This window comes from Talpa europaea (assembly GCF_964194135.1).
Source record: "Talpa europaea genome assembly, chromosome: 5".
Classification (NCBI taxonomy): Eukaryota; Metazoa; Chordata; class Mammalia; order Eulipotyphla; family Talpidae; genus Talpa; species Talpa europaea.
The window spans coordinates 86,459,682-86,481,344 of record NC_140071.1 but is presented as its reverse complement, the minus strand read 5'-3'; the positions used below and the strand labels follow the sequence as shown (position 1 = coordinate 86,481,344).

At 34.9% G+C, this 21,663-nt stretch overlaps 1 protein-coding gene across 1 annotated transcript in view; it reads left to right on the top strand.

Annotated features, from left to right (window-relative positions):
- CCSER1 (coiled-coil serine rich protein 1) overlaps positions 1-21,663 on the top strand; it is a gene marked incomplete at both ends in the record, with an annotated part of 1,131,842 nt that overhangs the window by 705,503 nt on the left and 404,676 nt on the right. Inside the window, one exon of the mRNA XM_084233722.1 lies at positions 3,690-3,734. Within this exon, the coding sequence (XP_084089848.1) occupies positions 3,690-3,734 (45 nt within the window). The remainder of the gene's footprint in view (positions 1-3,689; positions 3,735-21,663) is intronic.

Sequence of the window (21,663 nt, the reverse complement as noted above, 5' to 3'; positions counted from 1 at the left end):
CTTGCTTCTAATCAAAAGTGTAAACACTGGAAGACTTTTGTCCTACTGTAATAGTTAAAAACTGGATAAACTATTCAGAGCAATTTTCTCACATAAAAAAAAATAGGCAGTGAAGAACCTAATGTCCTACAACACCTGGATTTCACCTGAGGTAATTTTTGTCCATGATGCCTGAAGGGACAACACAAACAGAACTTCAGGTTTCTGATGTTTTTGTTTGTTTGTTTGTTTGTTTTGTTTTTAATATTTTTATTTATTTATTTATTTATTTATTTTAGTTGATAAAACAAAGATCTGAGTTTGGGAAGGACACAGTAGCTAGAATTTAATGGACAGATTACCAGAAAGGAGAGGGATACACAGAAAGGTTTTTAGGCATCTGCATAGGTATTCCCCTGAGAACTTTGATTCAATAGCAATAGGTGTGTGTGTGTTTGTGTGTGTGTGTGTGTTTGTGTACACATATCTGTGTATGTGTGTGTGTATGTGTGTGTATAATGGCACATATAGTGTCATTGCATTAGTTCAGGTAAAAACTCAGAAAGGGAATTGTTACTAGAAAATTTTAGGTAAAATAATTCCCAGACTCACTTCAAAATCTTTTGTATTTCCATCAGTCAAAATAGCAAACCTTCATTGAATGAATGGGGTTTCAGTAGAAAGCACATAAATATCAAGTTGTAGTACCCAGCTGTAGTAAGATAAATGACCCTGAAGACTTCAGTACCGTGCTGATGATTTTAAACAACTGCAGAAGGATGAGTCTGATTCCAAATAACTTCTCCATGTGTTAGAGCTAACTCTTAAAATCTTCTAAGGATTAAACGACATCTAGCATGAATTGAAATAAAAATTGCAGGGGCCTCCCCGGTGGTGCAGCGGTTGAGCACTGGGTTGTGAAGATGCCCACAGCCTCTGCAGCGCTGGTTCGATCCCCAGCTGCTCCCCGGCCACTGGAGGAGGGTCCTGCATGGCGCTCAGACCTCTCCTGCCACCTGCTGCTCCCCTCAGCATGTACTTTGGTTCTTCTGCCTGCTCTGGTGCTTCTGACTGTGCCCAGTGCTTGTAAAAATAAATAAATAAACAAACAAACAAACAAACAAACAAACAAACAAAGAAATAAAAACTGCAATTTTGGTGGGCCCTGGGTGGCACAGGCAGTTGAGCACAGCACCATGAAGCTGTCTGCAGCCTCTGTAGAGCGGGTTCAAGCCCCATCAGCCAGGCAGATACCCACATGGCCTGGCAGACCTCTCCTGTCTTGCCTGCTGCTCCCCACAGTAGTGTATTTTGGTCAGGCTGCCTGTTCTGTTCCCTGCTCTGTCTCTGGTGAATCCTCTCACCATCCCGTACATCTGACCTTTATCCCGGTTCTTATGTGCATGAATAAATAAATCTTTAAAAAGAGTAAAAAAAAGAAAAAAATGCAATTTTGATTACCTAAAATATTAGTGGATATGAAAATAAATTGGAAAATGTGACTCATAACTAGGAAATAAAAACATTCACTAGGGCCTCCCAAGTGGCACAGCAGGTTGAGTGCAGTGCTGTGAAGCTGTCCGTAGCCTGTGCAGTGCGGATTTGATTCCCAGACAGCCAAGGAGATACCCACATTGACTTGCAGACCTCTTCTTTCTCTCTTGTTGCTCCCCTCAGCTATGTATTTCAGTCTGCCTGTTCTTCTCCCTACTCTGTCTATGGTGAATTGTCTCACCCTCTCATGCCTCTGGCCTGTACCCCCGTTCTTGTATAAATAAAAATAAATCTTAAAAAAAAACAGTCAATAAAAAAGACCTACAAATAATTGATAATAGACCTAGAAATGACTGTTAATAGAATTAACAGACACAAAGTTTGAGTTGTTAAAAGTATGTATTTCAAGAAGTTAAAGAAAAATATGAACATGAGAGAAATAAAAGTACAATAAACCCAAACTGAACTCACAGAGAGGAAAACTAACATTTCAAATAAAATTTCACTGAGTATAATTAACAGCAGGTTGGATAGATAATGCAAAATGTAAATTACTCAATAATATGAATTTTCACCATGAACAAATATATAGTAAATATAGCAAGTAGGTAATAAATATGTATTGTGGAATAATGAGGGGAGAGAGAGAGAGAGAGGGGAGAGAGAGAGAGAATCTTTGTACCAAAGATGATCATTGCAAAAATACTCAGGATTTTATCTCCATACAATGGATCAGTAGTGGTGAAATAATCCACTTTACTTATATTTGGGCCTTGAGATGCCCAGATGCATTACAGAAAAGTATAAGCTTACTATCTTAGCATACTGTATGTATGCTACCTCAATTTTAAACAGCAACTTTTGTTTCTTTAATATTTTTTATTTTTTTTTTTTAGATTTATTTATGCATACAAGAACTGGGATACAGGTCAGAGGTGCAGGGTGGGGGGGAGGGTGAGCGGATTCACCAGAGAGAACAGAGAGCAGAACAGGCAGAGCTACTGAAATACAATGCTGAGGAGAGCAGTGGGCAGACAGTTGAGGTCTGCTGCGCCATGTGGGTAGCTCCCTGGCCAGCAGGGGATTGAACTCATCCTGCAGAGGCTGCGGACATCCTCACAGTGCTGCGCTTACAGTGTTTTATAAAGTTATGTTTCAAGTGTGTATCATCACAAATCAATACATAGGGCCTCCCTGGTGGTGCAGCGGGTTGAGCTCTGCCCTGTGAAGTTGCCCACAGCCTCTGCAGCATGGGTTTGCTTCCCAGCCAGCCAGGGAGAAACCCACATGGCGTGGCAGACCTCTCCTATCTTGCCTGCTGCTCCCCTCAGCAGTGCCTTCGGTATGTGTGTCTGTTCTGCTTCCTGCTCTCTCCGGTGAATTCTCTCACACTTCTGCACTTCTGAGCTGTACCCCAGTTCTTGTATAAATAAATAAATATTAAAAAAAAAACCTCATTCACTGGAAATATTTTAAAAAAATCAATATGTATATATACTATGTTAAGGCAACTGTTAAAATGTAGGTTCCATCTTTTACCAAACAATTGACCCCTTTTACCCAATTATCCCCCTTCTTCCCCCCCTCTGTTTTGGTGGTTATGTTGGTCTTATAATCTAAAAGGCTATTTTTGTTTTAGTTCATCCATTTGTTTAGTATTTCTGTGTACCATATATGAGTGTGATAATATTGTATTTGACTTTATTCATCTGACCTGTTTCATTGAGTATAATACCCTATAGAGTCATTCATATTATTGCAAATGGCTGTAGTTTTTCTTCAGTTTTTAATAGTTGAGTAGGCTATTTTATAGCTTAGTAGTATTTTTTTATAGCCGAGTGAATAGCAAAGCTGTGTGTACAATATATACCACATTTTCTTAATCCAGTCATTTATCCATGGACACTTAGGTTGTTTCCAGTTCTTGGCTACTTATTATAATAAACAACACCTTTTACATTGTGATTTTGACAATTTTATAAAGCAGATGCATAACATATTAATTTTTCTTATGGTCTCAGATTCAACTGGAATTTTAATGGTCGCATCTGTGAAGACTTAGCCATACATTGATACTGGCTTTTACATGAGATAGTATTATAGTTTTAGAACTTCTTTGCTAAGATAATTTTTCTGTTACTATAAATTTTTGCACCAGTACAATTATTAGTTATATCTACCTTCACCACAGTAATATATATATTTTTTTCTTTCAGTGCTTGAACCTGAAAAGATTGGAGGCAGTGCAGACAGGGCGAGAGGTAAGGGGGCTAATGGGGAGAAGTAAGAGGACATGGCAGTGCTGTAGTGTGTAGGGGGCAGTGATGGTGATGATGGTAGCGGCTATGCATGTGTGTTGAGAGGAATTATTCACATGTATATCTTGTTCATTATCATTATGGACAAAATGCATTGTATATATGTTTGTGTAAATATATTATGTATGCTTACTCCTCTGAAGCAGAAAACTATGTCTGGTATACAGGCATTATTTCTGTTAAAGTGGATTTTTGCAGCAGCAGGGTCCTCTAGACAGCACAGAAAAATCTTTTTAAACAAAATGACAATGTAATATTTAAAATGACTTATGATAAATTAGGAAGATATTACTAATGCAAACATTTTATGATAGCTGGGATTCTTCAATCTCCTATCTGAGGTCACTGGTTTATGTGGTATGTCTTATTTGAGAATGTTGCTTTGGTAAGACTATTTTTTGAGCTTCCTTTAATTGTTTTCTATCTAATATGTTTTGCAAAGAGGAGAAACTTTTAATAGTACCAAACATAATTTCATATAATTTACATTATATGTATTATCATTTTCAAATCTAACTGAACATGTAGACCTAATCTCGATAAGAATTATCTCCATGTAAATCTGTACTTTTCTCTATGATTCAGATTATTGGGAGTGGGGGAAGGGAATAATATCAAATTCAGTAAATCTGTATTTTCTTATTAATCCAAAATTGAAATTTACATAACAATTTTTGGACAAAAGTGAAAATACTTGTTCTTTCAAGATGAGTATATAAATGTTAACTTCTCACCATCTGCGGCTTCTTTTTCTGTAAATACAGGTATCTTTTGTATCTTTGGTATTTGTCATTTCATTCCTGCTGTTTTAATTACCAATTTTATATTTTTGTTATTGGGCATTTTAGTTTGTAGAAAATTTTCCATTTAGGGCCTTGCTCACCATTTATTTGCTATTTTTCATCCACAAAAATATGCCTCATTTCAGGGATACATAGTAGTTGGTTCACATTGATAGAAGAGTTGGAGAAACTCTTTATATCTCTGTAGATATGGCTCATGCTAGGAGTGCAAGTAATAAGGATGCTGGTATCAGCAAAGGAGGAATTGGGTAAAATGTGTACTGTGAAAGAGAAACCTCAGGGCCATTTACAATCTTGTGAAGGTAACTACTGTCAGACATGATCAAAATAGATCGGCTTAGAAAAATGACTTCTCATACCCTAAATGAAAGCTTACACATGAACAGTACTGTCAAAATTGTTTCTATTAATTCAGTGACTTTAAGGACATATAATGTGGAGTTACTCAGCTTCACACTAGTATATCCTAGTCTGATAGCAACTATGTATCTGAAAAAGGAAAATATTTTCTTATGTTTTTTCATTCTAATGGCGTTGTGATTGATAAAGATTTAATGACAATGATTACATGCTAGAATGAATTAATTTTCTTCATTCAAATGACAGATGTTCCTAATAGTTGTGCATGAATGTGATAAGAGTTGTTACCAAATATTTATAAAAGGCTTAAGTGTCATTTCAAATGTTTTATTTACTTGGGATTATAACAACAGTGCATACATGGAAAATTGAAGTAAGCAGTAATACCCTATTTACCTAACTGGTAAATAGTATTGAAAAGCCCATTGCTAGACAGGAAGGTCAAATTTGAACACTATATGCCATATGAAATATTAATTAAGAATTGATTAAAATATAAATTTCTTTTTTTTAATAAAATAGAGACAGGTAGCACCGTAATCATTTGTATTATTGTAATGTATTTGAAAATAGGTATTAGTTGGACTTTTAAATTTTACATTAGTTTTTTTTTGTGCTTATTTATACAGGTACACTGCATGTATAAATTGAGATGGGTGATTATAGTAAATAACAATAAGGTTGTTTGAAAAGGGAGATTAATGTAATGCTCTACAAAATATGATTATTTAACTGATATTTATAACCAACTGTAAATGTACTTCCTACCGCCATTGGGATCTTATAACATATAGAAAAAACTCAGTGAAAATTCATTGCATATATTAATCATTATATTTATTTTATCAAGAAAATTACTGTTCTTCTATACATGTTTTTTTTTCTTTGTTTAGTATAGATAAAACTGGCTTGCTATTCATTTTCTTAAAAGGTTGCATACTTTGTTATTTTAAACACTATTACATCATTACATTTTCCAAAAGAACCATTTTGTTAACTTATTAAAACTTTTAAAGGGCAAATTGTTTCTACTTTCACCCTTCTTCATCAGTACTCAGTCACTTATATTCTGAAAATCTTAAATCATTAGTCTAGATTTACATGATATGTGACTTTATAGAATTGATGAAAATAATTAATTGTCTTTGGACATCTAAATCAGGATCAAATTTCTAAATTTTAGAAATTCCGCTCACTGTGGTAAACGAATATGAATAGCAAAGGCTAATAGAACTTTTGGATCATGTTTATGTTGTTGGGAATTACAGTGATATCAGAACTATGCAGATGATGGAAATAAAGTACACCTGTGTATAATGATCAGATATCAGTTTTGCATAACTTTGATGTCTGATATCCCAAAGTGATGAGCAAAATGAGCGAATACCATATTGTCCTTCTTCACCTCAAATTCTAAAGGTACGATCAAAATAGGCACAATTAAATACTTTAAATAAATGTATACATAAATACATATTCTCATAAAACAAATTATGAATGTGTTTCATAAGCATCTGAATGAAAACGAACAGTTTAGAAAGTTCTTAAGATAATTCTTAAACATATGACCATTGTTTACAGACAGCAGCACCTAAGACCTAAAGGTTTTATAGGTTATTTTTCATGTATTTTCTATATATTCCGGATGATATTCAAATTGAATTCTGAGGATCTCTTCTATGCTTGTAGATTATTGACATTAAAGAGATACCAAAATAAAACTGCTTACTAAGCAAAACTATGCTTATTAGGTTTACTTCAGTAAGATAGAACCCATTTTAGCATTATCTCAAAGAAGGGGAGAAATTCCAAAAAAAAATAATAATAATGCCCTTTAATTTTTCTCTTTCATTTAGAAATGAGTGACTGATTATGTAAACTAGATATTAAAAGAGTACATTGTGATGAAGTAATATTTTCCAAGAAAAGCAGAAAACACATTGAAAGAAGAAAGAATCAGCTTCTGATAGATATTAAGTCATCACCATTAAAGAAGCTTTAGATACAGTAAACCCATCAAAGACATGTTCACATGAACATACCCATAAAACTAAACAAAGGAATATTTTTAACAAATTTAAGCAATATGAACTCTAGTAAATTCCATCAGGCAATAATCCAATAATGTTGTTCAAAACAAAGTTCCCCAAAATCCATTCTGCAGTTTCAGATTCTACTTGCTGAAATTATGCCAATCATGCAATATTCCATATGCAAATGAGTTAAAATACAAAACAAGTAGAAATTTGACCTAGAGGGTCAAATAGATTGAGAACATGACTGAAAATTTGCTTGGATCACCTCATGTTAAGAACCTGGTCAAAGACTAGCTGGGAGACCTGGAAAACTCTTTAATTCCAATTCAGTGAAACTAGGTATAACCAAGAAAGACATGTTTCAGGAAAGACCTTATAAGGTTTTGGAAGAATACTCAAGGTAAAATTTATCTAAAGAAATTCAATCCGGGAATGTCTCTTGAACTCAAAAGAGTACTTGGAGTCAATCTTCTTCTTTACTTAAAGTGGAGTGTCATGGAACCAGACCAGCAAAGCTGCAGTCTTATAAGTAAAAGAGCAGGCACTTTCATGTAGGATAAGAGGTTTCCGGTTATATCAGATAATGAAAAGAATATTAAAAAGTGTTCTCATTTCTAGAAGCACAATCTATACATTCAGGAGACAGGAAAAAGAGAAATTAAGGTTTAGACTAAATTCAGAGTGAGCTCTCTAGACCTCACAAAAGAGCACAATGAAAAAATCTAGGATCAAGCAAAACTACGTTTGTTAGATTTCCTGCAATAAAGAAGAACACCACGTTGACAAAATTTTAGTAAATCTCTACATGAGAACATGAGGGCAGGGTATTTACAGGGTGTCAAAGTTGGCAGGATGATTTATAAGCTAGTGTTGCAAGGTAGGAAATAGGCAGAGATTAGGTAGTTTATGACATTGTAGTGTTGTATTGCTGTACACAAGACAAAATGAATGAGATTCTGACAAGAGTTGTTAGATGTAATATATTTCCTTCCTTTCTGAATCTTATTTTTCAAAATCATTTGGATATAAGTAAAGATTTGTAGTTTTAAAGTGGATTGTGCAAAAATATGAAAACTAAGAAGTATTATAGTAGGATTCTGATTTTCAGTCTATATAAATTTGACTTTCAACCAAATTAGATATATGCTTTAGGAAATGGATATATCAATTTCACAATCAGTTAAAACTTGGAAATTCTTTTGGTTGATAAGGCAAAAAACGTTAAGAATTTTATTTTGCTGCTTTATATTTACTTGAAAACATTGTTTTCAATTCCTAGAGATTTATTATCTGTTGTATTCTCATTTGTGCATGCAACTGATTATGCATAACTATAGTTATTTCTAGTCCTATACCTATGTCAATTAATGTACACATAAGTGAAAAATAGTACTGAACGGATTTAGCATACTTTCATCAGAGAAGCATTTACTCATTTATAAATGAGAAGCTCTTTTATGATTCTTAATTACAAATAGAAGCTAATGCCACTTCAAAAATATACAGAAGAAAATAAATATTTGTGTTATGTTGATATTTAATCATATCTAGTAAGAAAATAACTTTTCTGTTTTTATTTATATTTTTCATGTAGAACAAATAATCCCCAAGTGTTTTTCATTATTGGACTTGTTGACTATTAAAATCTTGTAAATATACAATGGGAAAATGCTTCATTTCTTTTCTGAAGATCTTCATTATGTTTCTCCTCTCTGGCTGGAAATAGATCCTCAAATTTCTTTCTTTCCTTTCTTCCTTTCAATCCCTTCAACTATTACTTTGCATGCTACCTACTTTATTTTTACATCATCTTCTCAAACCCACTTTGAGACATTTCTCTGGACATGGTGTTCAGTCAGCTCCAATGGGGTAATAGTCCTCATGACATGTTCTACTGCTGTCCTTTAGTAACACCTCAGGATGTCCTTGTTCTCTTAGCAGTGATCATGACTCTCTTACCTAGTACATAGTGTAAGATTTTTAAATACTATCATTAATAACAAGCAAGTAATATATGTATGATTCTTTAACTTCTAAGACTATTCATTAACAATTATAAAACCAGTATTTTAACTAGATTAAAATGCAAAGATTAGAGAATTTGAATCTCACAGAACTAAATAGTAGCTTTAAGTACAATCTGTATTATATACTGTGGCTATGTTTGTTAGTTTGTTATGGCTGCATAGCAAAGTACCACTAAGTAGGTAGGGCAATACAATTTTTTTCCTTATGGTTCAGGTGCTAAAAGTACAAGGTCAATGTGTTTGGTTTCTTCTGAGGCTTCTTTTCCTTGACTTAAATTTGGTGGGCCAAACATGACTTGAACTAATATAAACCTATTTATAGTCTATTTTTCCCCACTCAGCATGGTCATGCCTATATTTTGTTACAGGAATATCATACTGTTGAAAAGGCTGCTACTCCAAGTCCATGTGAGCATATTGTAAATATAATTCTGATTGTTATTTTAAAATCAGGGTACTTCTGAACCCCCAGATATATTTGAGCTTAAGAATGTTTATAAAGTTGCATTCTATTTTTTTTCAGGAGAGCTTTGGCTATGCGGGGTTTTTTGTGATTCCATATGAATTTCATCAATAATTGTTCTATTTCTTTGAAGAATGACATTGAAATTTTGATTGGAATAGCATTGAATCTGTATATTGCTTTTGGAAGGATGGCCATTTTAATAATGTTTATTCTTCCAATCCATGAGCAGGGGATGTCTCTCCATTTCTTTGTGTCTTCTTCTATTTCTTTTAACAGTGTTTTATAGTTTTCTTTGTATAGGTCCTTTACCTCTTTTGTTAGATTTATTCCCAAATATTTGATTTTTTTTGTTTCAATAACAAAAGGGATGGTTTTTTGATTTCATCTTCTTCAGATTTATTGTTTGTGTATAGGAAGGCTACTGACTTTTGCGTGTTGATTTTGTATCCTGCCACTTTACTGAACTGATTGATGAGTTGAATTAGCTTTTCTGTGGAGTTTTTGGGGTTCTCTATGAATATTATCATATCGTCTGCAAATAGTGATAGTTTGACTTCTTCTTTTCCTATTTGGATTCCTTGGATGTCTTTCTCTTGTCTTATTGCCCTGGCTAGGACTTCCAGTATTATATTGAAAAGCAGTGGTGAGAGTGGACATCCTTATCTTGTTCCAGATCTTAATGGAATTGCTTTCAGCTTTTCACCATTGAGAATGATACTGGCTGTTGGCTTGTCATAGATGGCCTTTATGATGTTGAGGTATGTTCCTTTTATCCCAAGAATTTCAAGGGCTTTTATCATGAATGGGTGTTGCACTTTGTTGAAAGCTTTCTCAGCATCTATTGATATTATCATATGGTTTTTATATTTCTTTTTGTTGATGTGTTGGATAACGTTGATTGATTTTCGGATGTTAAACCATCCTTGTGTCCCTGGAATGAATCCTACTTGGTCGTGGTGAATTATCTTATGGATACATTGTTGGATTCTGATGGCTAAAATTTTATTGAGGATTTTTGCATCAGTGTTCATTAGGGAGATTGGCCTGTAGTTTTCCTTTTTTGTGTTGTCCTTGTTCGGTTTTGGTATTAGTGTAATGTTGGCTTCATAGAACGTGTTTGGTATTGTCCCTTCCTTCTCAATTTTTTGGAAGAGTTTGTGAAGGATAGGCACTAATTCGTCTCTGAATGTTTGGTAGAATTCATTTGTAAATCCATCAGGTCCTGGGCTTTTGAAAAAAAAAAAGAAGGGAATGGAGGCATCACACTCCCAGACTTCAAACTATACTACAAAGCCATAATCATCAAAACTGCATGCTATTGGAACAAGAATAGACATACAGATCAATGGAATCGAATAGAAAATCCAGAAATAAACCCACAGATTTATGGTCAACTAATCTTTGACAAAGGAGCAAAGACTATGCATTGGAGCAAAGAAAGTTTGTTCAATAAATGGTGCTGGGAAAACTGGGTCGCTACATGCAAAAGAATGAAGCTTGACCACTACCTCACACCATACACAAAAATCAACTCAAAATGGATTAAAGAACTAGACATAAGACCTGAAACCATAAAATATATAGAAGGAAATATAGGCGAAACACTACGTGATTTGCACATCAAAGACATCTTTACAGACACATCACCCAAAGCGGTGATAGTGAAGGCAAAGATAAACAGCTGGGACTACATCAAATTAAAGAGCTTCTGCACAGCAAAAGAGACAATAACAAAAACAAAGAGAAACCCCACCAACTGGGAGAACATTTTTGCACCCAACACTAATGATAAAGGACTGATCACAAAAATCTGCAAAGAGCTGATGAGACTCAACAACAGCAAAGAAAATAATCCAGTCAAAAAATGGGCAGAAGAGCTAAAAAGAAACTTCTCTGAAGAGGAAATGCAAATGGCCAACAGGCATATGAAAAAATGTTCAACATCACTTGTCATCAGGGAAATGCAAATCAAAACTACCATGAGATACCATCTCACACTAGTGAGAATGGCACATATTAAAAAAACTAGCAACAACAAATGTTGGCGAGGGTGTGGAGAAAAAGGAACTCTTCTGCACTGTTGGTGGGAGTGCAAACTGGTCCAACCACTGTGGAAAGCTGTGTGGAGATTTCTGGACCTACTAAACATAGAGCTTCCATATGATCCAGCAATTCCACTCCTAGGTATTTACCCAAAGGACACAGAAACATCAATTCCAAAGAACACCTGCACCCCTATGTTTATAGCAGCACTATTTACAATAGCTAAGCTTTGGAAACAGCCCAAATGCCCAAAAATAGATGACTGGATCAAGAAGATGTGGTACATATATACCATGGAATATTACTCAGCATTCAAAAAAGATAAACACATGCAATTTGCAGCAATGTGGATGGCGCTGGAAGGGATCATGCTCAGCGAAATAAGCCAAAAAGAAAAAGAAAAATACCGGATGGTCTCACTCATAGCAGGAATCTAGAAAACTTAAATAAGGGACCAGGAAAATGAATAACTATAAGAAAGTGAAAATCAAAATCAACAAAAAACTATGAACCAGAGACACTTTTAGGGGGGCGGGGGCGGGAGGGGAGGGATTGGGGTCAGAATGGGGGGGCTGCAATTGTATGGGGAATATAACAATAAAATTTATTAAAAAAATAAAGTTGCATTCTAAAAAACAATTTTTCTGTGATCATACCTTCTGAATTATTTATCTATTTATTTATCCTACCACATACCTTTTGTCCCCATGTCCCTTTCTCTCCCCATTCCCTTTTAACCTCAGAGCCCTCATGGTATTTATTTATGCCCACTGATTTTTAAATTGTTTTACATTATGGAACTGTCTCCTATGCAAATGTCCAGTATTTGTTTGCATCATCTTGATTTGTCTTACTACACAAGATTATCTTAAATTCCTTTCTTTCTTTCTTTCTTTTTTTTGAATATAGCTGCCTCTCATCCTTTCGGGGGCTTTATACTAACTCCATAGTGTGGATATTTCACAATTTCATGATACAATCACATGTCAGCGGACATTTAAGCTGTTTCCTGTCCTAACTACTGCAGTTAACGATGCTAGAAATTTTGTGGAAAATATGGGGTTTTGTGTTGATGGTTTAATACTTTTTAAGTGTATGTCCAAGAGTGGGATTGATGGGTTATATGGTATTTCCATTTTTCGTTTTTTAAGGGAACTTCAAATGGCTTTTTTTATGGTTACACTGGTTTACATTCCAACCAATAGTGTATTATGTTACCTCTGTCCTTTATCCTCTCCAACATTTACTGTTGCAGCTCTATTTAATGTGTGCCGTTTTCATGGGAGTTAGATGGCACCTCATTGTGGTTTTTAATTTATATCTCTCTTGTAGGAAGCGATGAATATTTTTCCCCATGTTTTTTGGTCTTCAGGATATCCATTTTGTTGAATTGTCTGTTCATAGCTGCTATTAATTTACTAATTGGGATATTTAATTTTTATTATTACATTGTATGAGTCTTTGATGTATCTTAAATAGTAAGCCCTTAGTAATTGCTTACTGTGTAAATATTTCAATAGAGCATCTTTAGAATCATCTTGTTTTTCCTTTCACTATAGGGAAGCTTTTTAAATTGAAGTAATCCCATTTACTTATTTTCATTTTTATTTCTCTTGTCATAGGGGTTGAGACATTTGAGAAATTTGTCATTAATATCATGGAACATATACTTTCTCTATGCATTATATTGTTTAATTTATTATGTGTACATCTTTCATCCATTTGGATTTTTTTTTTTTTTTGCATATGGGGTTAACAAGCAGTCCACCTTAATTTTGTGAGACTTTCCAACTCTTCAAGCACCGTTTATTAAACTGAGAGTCCTCTCCCCATGTTATGGTTTTCGCTGCTTTATCATAGATTAGGTGCTGGTATGTAGGAGGATTTTTTTGGACTTTAGATTCTATTCTATTGACCCATGCATCTATTTTTTGTGCTAAGTTCACATTGTTTTTAGAATGGTTTCTTTGTAGTAAAGTTTGAAGTACAGAAAGGTGATACCTCCAATTATCTGCATTTACCTCAGGGTCGCTTTAAGAAATTCAAGCTCATTTGTGGTTCCATACATGTCTCTATATTTTTGTTTATTTTATTTTATTTTTTTAAGATTTATTTTTACACAAGAACTGGGGTACAGGCCAGATGTGTGGGTGGGTGAGAGGATTCACCAGAGACAGAGGAGGAACAGAACAGGCAGACTGACGAAATACACTGCTGAGGGGAGCAGCAGGCAAGACAGGAGAGGTCTGCTCACTATGTGGGACCCTTGCCAGCCAACGGGAATCGAACCCGTGCTGCAGAGGCTGCGGACAGCTTCACAGTTTGGTGCCCAACCGCCTGTGCCCTGCATTATATTTATATGTCATTTTAGGCATGTACTGCACCCTATCTCCTTATTTAGCCAAGTTCTTTAATAACATCATATAGTTTCCAATATATAGGTCTTTTACATTTATAGTTAGGTTAATTCTGAGGTATTTAAATCTTTAGAAAGCAATTATAAATATAATTATGTTCTTAATTTCTTTTTCTCTGGTTTTCTTTTTGCATATAAATAGGTATGCAATTTGTGATATTGATTTTGTAACTGCCCCTTTGTCATAGCCATCAATTGTTTCTAATAACCTGTTGATGGAATCTGTGAATATGGATAGTTTCACATCTTATGGTTTTACTAAGACCTTTATCCTATGCTTTTTGTCTGATAGTTCTAGTCAGATCGCTAATATTTCAATAAAATGAAATAATGACAATGGATATCTGTCTTGTTGTTGATCTTAAAGGGGAAGCTTTACATTTTTCACCTAAAAGTATATTGGCTGTTGGTTTGTGATACATGGTTTTAATAATACTGAGGTAGGTACTTTCTATTTCCATCTTGTTTAGAGTTTTTTATCAAAAAGGGTGGAGAACTATAGTAAATGCATTCTCTGAATCTGTTGCTTTTATCATTTAATGTTTATCTTTATTTTGATTGATTGGCCATAACACCCTGAATGTGCCCCATCTCTCTTTTATCCAATAACTATTAAGCATCATGTTATTTAGTGTCAATGTATTCATAGTTTTTTCTTGTTTTTTTTTTTTTCCTTATAGTTGATTTCTAAATTTATGCCATTGTGGTCAGAGGAAATATTATGTTTAATTTCAACCTGTGTAGCTTTATTAACAATTGACTTGTATGTCAACATAATTTCTATTCTTCAAAATATTCCATGTACAATTGAAAAATTAGGTACACAGCAATTTCAGGTTCGAGTATTCATTAGATGTCTGTTAGAACCACTTGTTCTACCTTCTAAGTGTTTCTTATTGAACTATTATTGTAAGAGGTGTATTAAAGCCCACTTGTATTAGTTTGTTATCAATAGCTCAAGTTCTGTTGTTGCTTTATATATATTGGTACAGATATATTTGTGTGTATTGTTTCTTCTTGCTGTATTAGACCCTTAATTATAAGGGGGGGGCCTATCTTTCTCTCTTATTATCTTAATAGAAAATCTATATTATCAGATATAAGTGTAGTTGTTACTAACATTTTTTATTGTCATTTGCTTGTATAACTATCTTCTAGTTTTCAACTCTAACTTTATGTTTTTTGTTGATAAAATGGGCTCCTTTTAACAAGTCTATTTTTAAGCCTAAGATGCAGCACTGGGAAGATTATAGTTGATAGGGGGTCACAGACTGGGGGTTGCTCTCTTTTCTTTTCCAGCCTAGATTCTTATCCTGGGGAGATTGCTCCTGTTATTGACAGTTGCTTGTGTTACACATTTTTAAAGTACTATTCTGTTTTTATTTTGGCTTTCAGTTGTGAGAATGGCAGGTGTTTGAATATTCCAGCTTCCAAGTCCTACTGTACAGTAACCACCCAGCCTCTTATAGATTGCACTGTTCTAGTATTGCTTAAACAGTGATGTAATAAACTTAGAGGACAAAAGAACTTAAAGTTTTTCCTATCCTTTTCTGCTTGATTGCTGCTCCTACTGTGCACTGTGGTAACTATTTTTTTTTTCTAAAGCTTTTTTTTTTTTTTTTTTGTTTCATTTTACTGCAACCTAGTATCTGAAGGGGGTAAGCCCAGCATATCCACTGTGCCAACATCTTGCATGACTTTCAGAATTTTGAATAAAAAATTCTGGGCTTGTCATAGAATATGTGTAACACTAAGCCATGAGAAAAAAAGAATCCTTTCTCGTTCCTTATTTTTTTTTAATTAATCCCTTCTAGCTCCATCCATGTTGCTGCAAACTGCATGTGTTTATCTTTTTTGATTGCTGAGTAATATTCCATGTATATATGTACAACATCTTGATCGAGTCATCTATTTTTGGGCATTTGGGTTGTTTCCATAGCTTAGCTATTGTAAATTGTGCTGCTATAAACATAGGGATGCTAGAAGGGATGATGGTCAGCGAAATAAGTTAGAAAGAAAAAGAAAAATACTGGATAGTCTCACTCATAGCAGAAATTTAGAAAACCTAAATAAAGAACCAGGAAAAAGACTAATTAATAGAAAGTAAAAATCAAAATCAACAAGCAACTTTAAACCAGAGACACACTGGGGGGGAGAAGAAGAAAGACTAAGATCAAAATAAGGTGGGGTGCAATTTTATGGGGGATATAGCCAAAATGAAAATGCATACATTGTGCAAAAATGAAAAATTATGTAAGAATTATATAAAATAAAACATAAAAAAAAAATAAGGGCCTCCCCAGTGGCGCAATGGTTGAGGGCTGGGTTGTGAAGCTGCCCGTGGCCTCTGCAATGCCATTTCTATCCCCTGCCACCAGGTGACGGTCCCACATGGCACACAGACCTCTCCTGCCACCAGCTGCTCCCCTCAGCAGTGTACTTCGTCAGTCTGCCTGTTCTGTTCCTTGCTCTGTCTCTGGTGAATTCTCTCACCCTCCTGTGCTTCTGAGTGTACCCAGTGTTGTATAAATAAATAAATATTAAAAAAAAGAAAATAATAATCAGTTCTCTTTCTCAATTTCTCTATTCTTTAATTCTATATCATTCTTCTTTGAAGGCTAGCTTTTTTGTTTTTAAGATTTATTTATTTATGCATACAAGAACTAGGCTACAGACCAGAGGTGTGGGGAATGAGAGGATTAGCCAGAGACAGAATAGACAACAGAACAGGCAGGTTGACTGAAATACACTGCTGGGGGGAGCAGCAGGTGAGTCAGGAGAGGTCTGCTGTGCATGCAATCCCTGGCCGGCCGGGGATTGAACTCATGCTGCAGTGGCTGCAGATAGCATCATAGTGGCTGCAGATAAGAGTCTTAACCCCTTGCGCCACCAGGGAAGCCCCTGGGCTAGCTTTCTAAAGGTATACTTTCTTTTTCATTACTATCCCCAAATTATGATCTCAGCTATTTACTCTTTAATTGGACAATCACTTCTAGTATGTTGCAATTTCTCCCTGCTCATCCAAATAGTTCAGGCAAATAACTATACTTTAGCAATAGGAAGCAGAAAAAGAATGCATTTACTCTTTGTCTTTATTCTTTTTCATTCTCTCTTTTCTCTCTTCATTCTGTCAAAATGACAAAAGTTCCATTAACTCATGTTTTTAGCTTACCATTGGAACTGTGGAAGAAGATTCTCATGATCTGGTTGGTCTTCTAAAGATCGTTGTGGTTAGGAGACATAGACTGTTAGTGGTTGTTCTGGAATGGTCACTGTTAGGCCATCAGTTACACTTTTTAAAAATTTGAATTTCTCAAGTTGAATTAGGAAGATGCAAAATTATCTAAAACAAGCAGTTCATTAATTTTCCTCGTGAATGTTGCAAAGTTAACTTGTCAGTTTTCCCTTTCCTCTTAAGTTTATTACATCTGGAGTTGGGAGGTAAAACTTTTATTTCACTGATGAAAATTAACATATTTTATAAAGGTAAACAAATACTGCAAATATAATAAACAAAAAGAGATCTCTATCCAGGTATTATTGGTTCAATAGTTATCTACTGCTATATTTCTGAAATAAAATCACTGGTAATATATAAATCCTAAAAATTAGCCTGAACTTTTTTAAGCTAAAAAGAAGAAATCAGAGAATGATATATTGTCTTTAGGATAATTCACAATTCAGTTGCTTATTCATTTTTTCATGGCATCAGCGATCGAAAATCACAAATAGAACTTAGAGGACTGTCCTCCAAAATAGTTGGGAGAAAAATCTAATGCAATTTGTATTTTTTTAAAGATCTACTTATGCATGCAAGAACTGGGGCACGGGCCAGAGGTGTGGTAGGTCAGAGGATTCACCAGAGACAGAGTGGGGAGCAGAACAGTTAGATCCACCAAAAGGCACTATTAAAGGGAGCAGCGTGCAAGGCAGTAGCGGTCTCCTCCACCATGTGGGTAGCTCCCTGTCTGGCCTGTGATCAAACTCATGCTGCAGAGGCTGCAGATAGCTACACAGTGCTGTGCTTAACCCCTTGTGCCACCAGGGAGGCCCACAAATTGTATTTTTATTCTTATTTCTAAGCACTCAAAAATATTCAAAATTAGTAAATTAATGATATTTAGCAATTTTAATTCATTCACCTATCTATAACTTATATCATTGTCAAATCAATACTAAATGTTTTCATATGCTTTGTTATATAAATTTTTATTACCATTTATTGACTTAATATTCTAGAAGTCTGGAATTTTAGATTGTTTTAAACATGTGGAATCAATTTTAAGATTCTGTCTATACCTCATACAACATGCTACCTTTTGCAAAAATACAGAAATGATTCTTTTTCCCTTTCTTGTTTCTGATCGAGAGGCTTATCAAAGACATTGTTGTTTTATACTTTAACAAGGTCATTTAATAATGCATTAGTTCTAGTTTGCATTCTGTATGTAAAGGTCACAGAGAATGTTGAGAGTAGTAGTACCTAGTTAAATAAAACTCAAAAGTATAGAAAGGTCAAAAGCATCAGGGAAAGCAAAAGATCTTCTAATTTTGCCTTAAAAAAGATATTATTAAATTTAGTGAATGACTTTCAATAGGATAAAAATGTGATGGTTAAAAATAGGTAAAAGGTTGGTGGTACAAAAAAGAAAGTGGAAAGCATTCTCAAGAATCTAACAAGCGGGGCCTTCCTGGTAGCGCAGCGGTTGAGCGCTGGGTTGCGAAGCTGCCAGAAGCTTCCGTGGCGCCGGTTCGATCCCGTCTGCTCCCCGGCCACCGGAGGAGGGTCCCACGTGGCACGCAGACCCCTCCTGCTGCTTGCTGCTCCCCTCAGCAGTGTACCTTGGTCCCCCTCAGCAGTGTACCTTGGTCCTTGTGCCCGCTCTGGCTCTGGTGAATCCTCTCACCCTCCCGCGCTTCTGACTGTACCCAGTGCTTGTATAAATAAATCTTAAAAAAAAAAAAAAAAAGAATCTAACAAGTGAAAAAACAGACTTAAAAGCAAGGAAGTGTTACCTGAGGAACAAAATAATTTTAGCATTCATTTCTTGAGAATAATTTATAGATGTATTCATATACAACTCACATAATTACAACCAAAGAAAAGGACAAGTAATTTAGGAGTTAATGGAGTAAATGACTTCACTGGGATCATAAATAATTTGTGAGAATTTTATACATGTTTTGCAGAGATGACATATGTGTCTCAAAATTTCATTGGAGTTTCCCAAAATAAGAATTTACGTAAGAGATAGTGTGGATAGTAGATTTTTTATCAAGTTCATAGAAGGTTCCAATATCAGTTCAACCCTTTGTTCAGCATTGTAGTTAAGCAAATTGAAAAACCTATTTGTATCTCAGTTTCTTCATTTTAAAAATAAAATTAATATTTGTCCCTTACTTCCTGTGATAGTTACAAATAAAGAGATTTTATGTGAAAAGTAATGTTTTTAATATCTAGTACCAATAAAAATGCTCAGTATGGGAGTTTAAATACTATTATTGTTTGTTAATGTTGCTTTGAATTAATAAAAGACAATGCACATTCTACTATCTGAATGTAAAACCACTTACCCAGCTCCACATTTTAGATTACATATTGCCTAGTAAAGGAAAAATTTGCAAAAATAGTATATTATTAATAGTTACGCTATCATGGTTTTCACATTATATTTGTGGCAATTTTGTTTATCTCTCCACCAGTCTATCATGTAGACTAAATTTCTATAGAGCATAATATTATTTAGCTTGCAGTCATAAACATTGGATAGTTCTAACAATACACTAATTTTCCAGCATATATTGGTTGAGTTGAATTTTATTTTATTAGGATTATAAAGAGTTGGATTTAAAACATTTCAATTTCTTCTTTTTTTTAGTATTTTTCATTGAAATAAGATTGTTTTACACATTTCATATGATTTAGAGGTATAGGATCTCCCCCTAAAGATATTGTTACCCCTGCCACCAAGACACCCCTAGTCCTCCAGAGTCATTTGTATTCCCCCCCTGCTTTGTACTCTCCCTCCTCCTCTCTATTTGGTAGCCACAGTTCTACAGTCATATTTCTAGGGTCTGTTGTTGGTTTGACTGTATCTGGCCCTCTGTTTTATTCTTCTATATTCTACATATGAGTGACGCCATCCCTATCTGTCTTTCTTCTTCTGACTTGTTTACTTGGCATATTTCCCTCCAGTTCCATTCATGTCACAAATGGCAAGAGTTTATCCTATTTTTAATAACTGAGTAGTATTCCATTGTGTGTGTGTGTGTGTGTGTGTGCCACACCTTCCTGATCAACTCAACTGTCTATGGACACTGAGATTGTTTCCATAACTTGGTTGTTTTAAATAGTGCTGCAGTGAATATGGAAGTGCATATATCCCTCTGAATCAATGAATATTTACTCTTTGGGTAGATACTTAGGAGTGGACATGTAATAGGTCCATTTTTAATTATTTATTCTTTTTATTTATTTATTTTAAAATATTTATTTATTTATTCATACAAGAGCTGGGTTACTGGCCAGAGGTGTGTGTTGGGGGGACGGGGGGATGAGAGGATTTACCAGAGACAAAGCAGGGAACAGAACAGGCAGATTGACTGAAATACACTGCTGAGGGGAGCAGCAGGTGAGTCTGGAGAAGTCTGCTGTGCCATGTGGGTAACTCCCTGGCTGGCTGGGGAATCGAACTCATGCTGCAGAGGCTGCAGACAGCTTCATAGGTTGTGTCTTAACCCCAGCACCACCAAGGAGACCTTATTGATATTTCTTTTTAAAAAGATTTATTTATGCATACAAGAACGAGGGTACAGGACAGAGGTACGGGGTGGGGGTGGTGATGAGTAGATTCACCAGAGACAGAGTGGGGGTCAGAACAAGCTGATCTACTGAAATGCGCTGCTGAGGGGAGCAGCAGGTAAGACAGGAGAGGTCTGCTGTGCCATAAGGGTCAGCTCACTGGCCTGGGATTGAACTCATGCTACAGTGGCTGGAGATAGTTTGATAGTGCTGAGATTTAACTCTTGCGCCACCAGGGAGGCCCAGGTCCATTTTTAATATTTTGAGAAACTTCCATTCAGTTTTTGGTTTGACAACATTTATGCTTGTCCCTTTCTAGGTACATAAATAATTCCTTTTGCTTAATTGATGTGCTTAGTTTGGTTTATTTAAATGTAGAAGTAAGTTAATGTATACCTATATTTAACTTCCTTTATCCCCGTTATATCCTACTTTAAGAGAGACACTGATAATGGCTGATCACGTTTTATATGGTTTGAGATATAAAATTTTGACATGGTGATAAAAATATATATTTTACAGCTTCATTTATAGGAACTAGTTTTAGACATAGTTGTGTTTTTAAAAATTTGCCAATCTTAATAATTTAAAGCTGGTAATCCAGGTTAATTTTAAAGAGTGGCTATGCTCTTGAGCTATGAAACTAATTCGGCTGGTTAAATTACCCCATTACTCTTTATCAAGATTAAATTATGCAAAGTCTTCAGGTACTCATCTTGTTCATCTAATGACCCTAAACTGAAATTCTGTTTTGAACAAATAAAGCTAATTCAGATGCAGAGAGGATGAACTGATTGCCCAAAGTTCAACAATGCATGTAAATTCAATACATAGATTTTGATATGACATAGTTATATGGCATTTAAATTAATCTGTGATAATTAAGGAAATTCAAATTAGCATATGAAGAGACATGAGG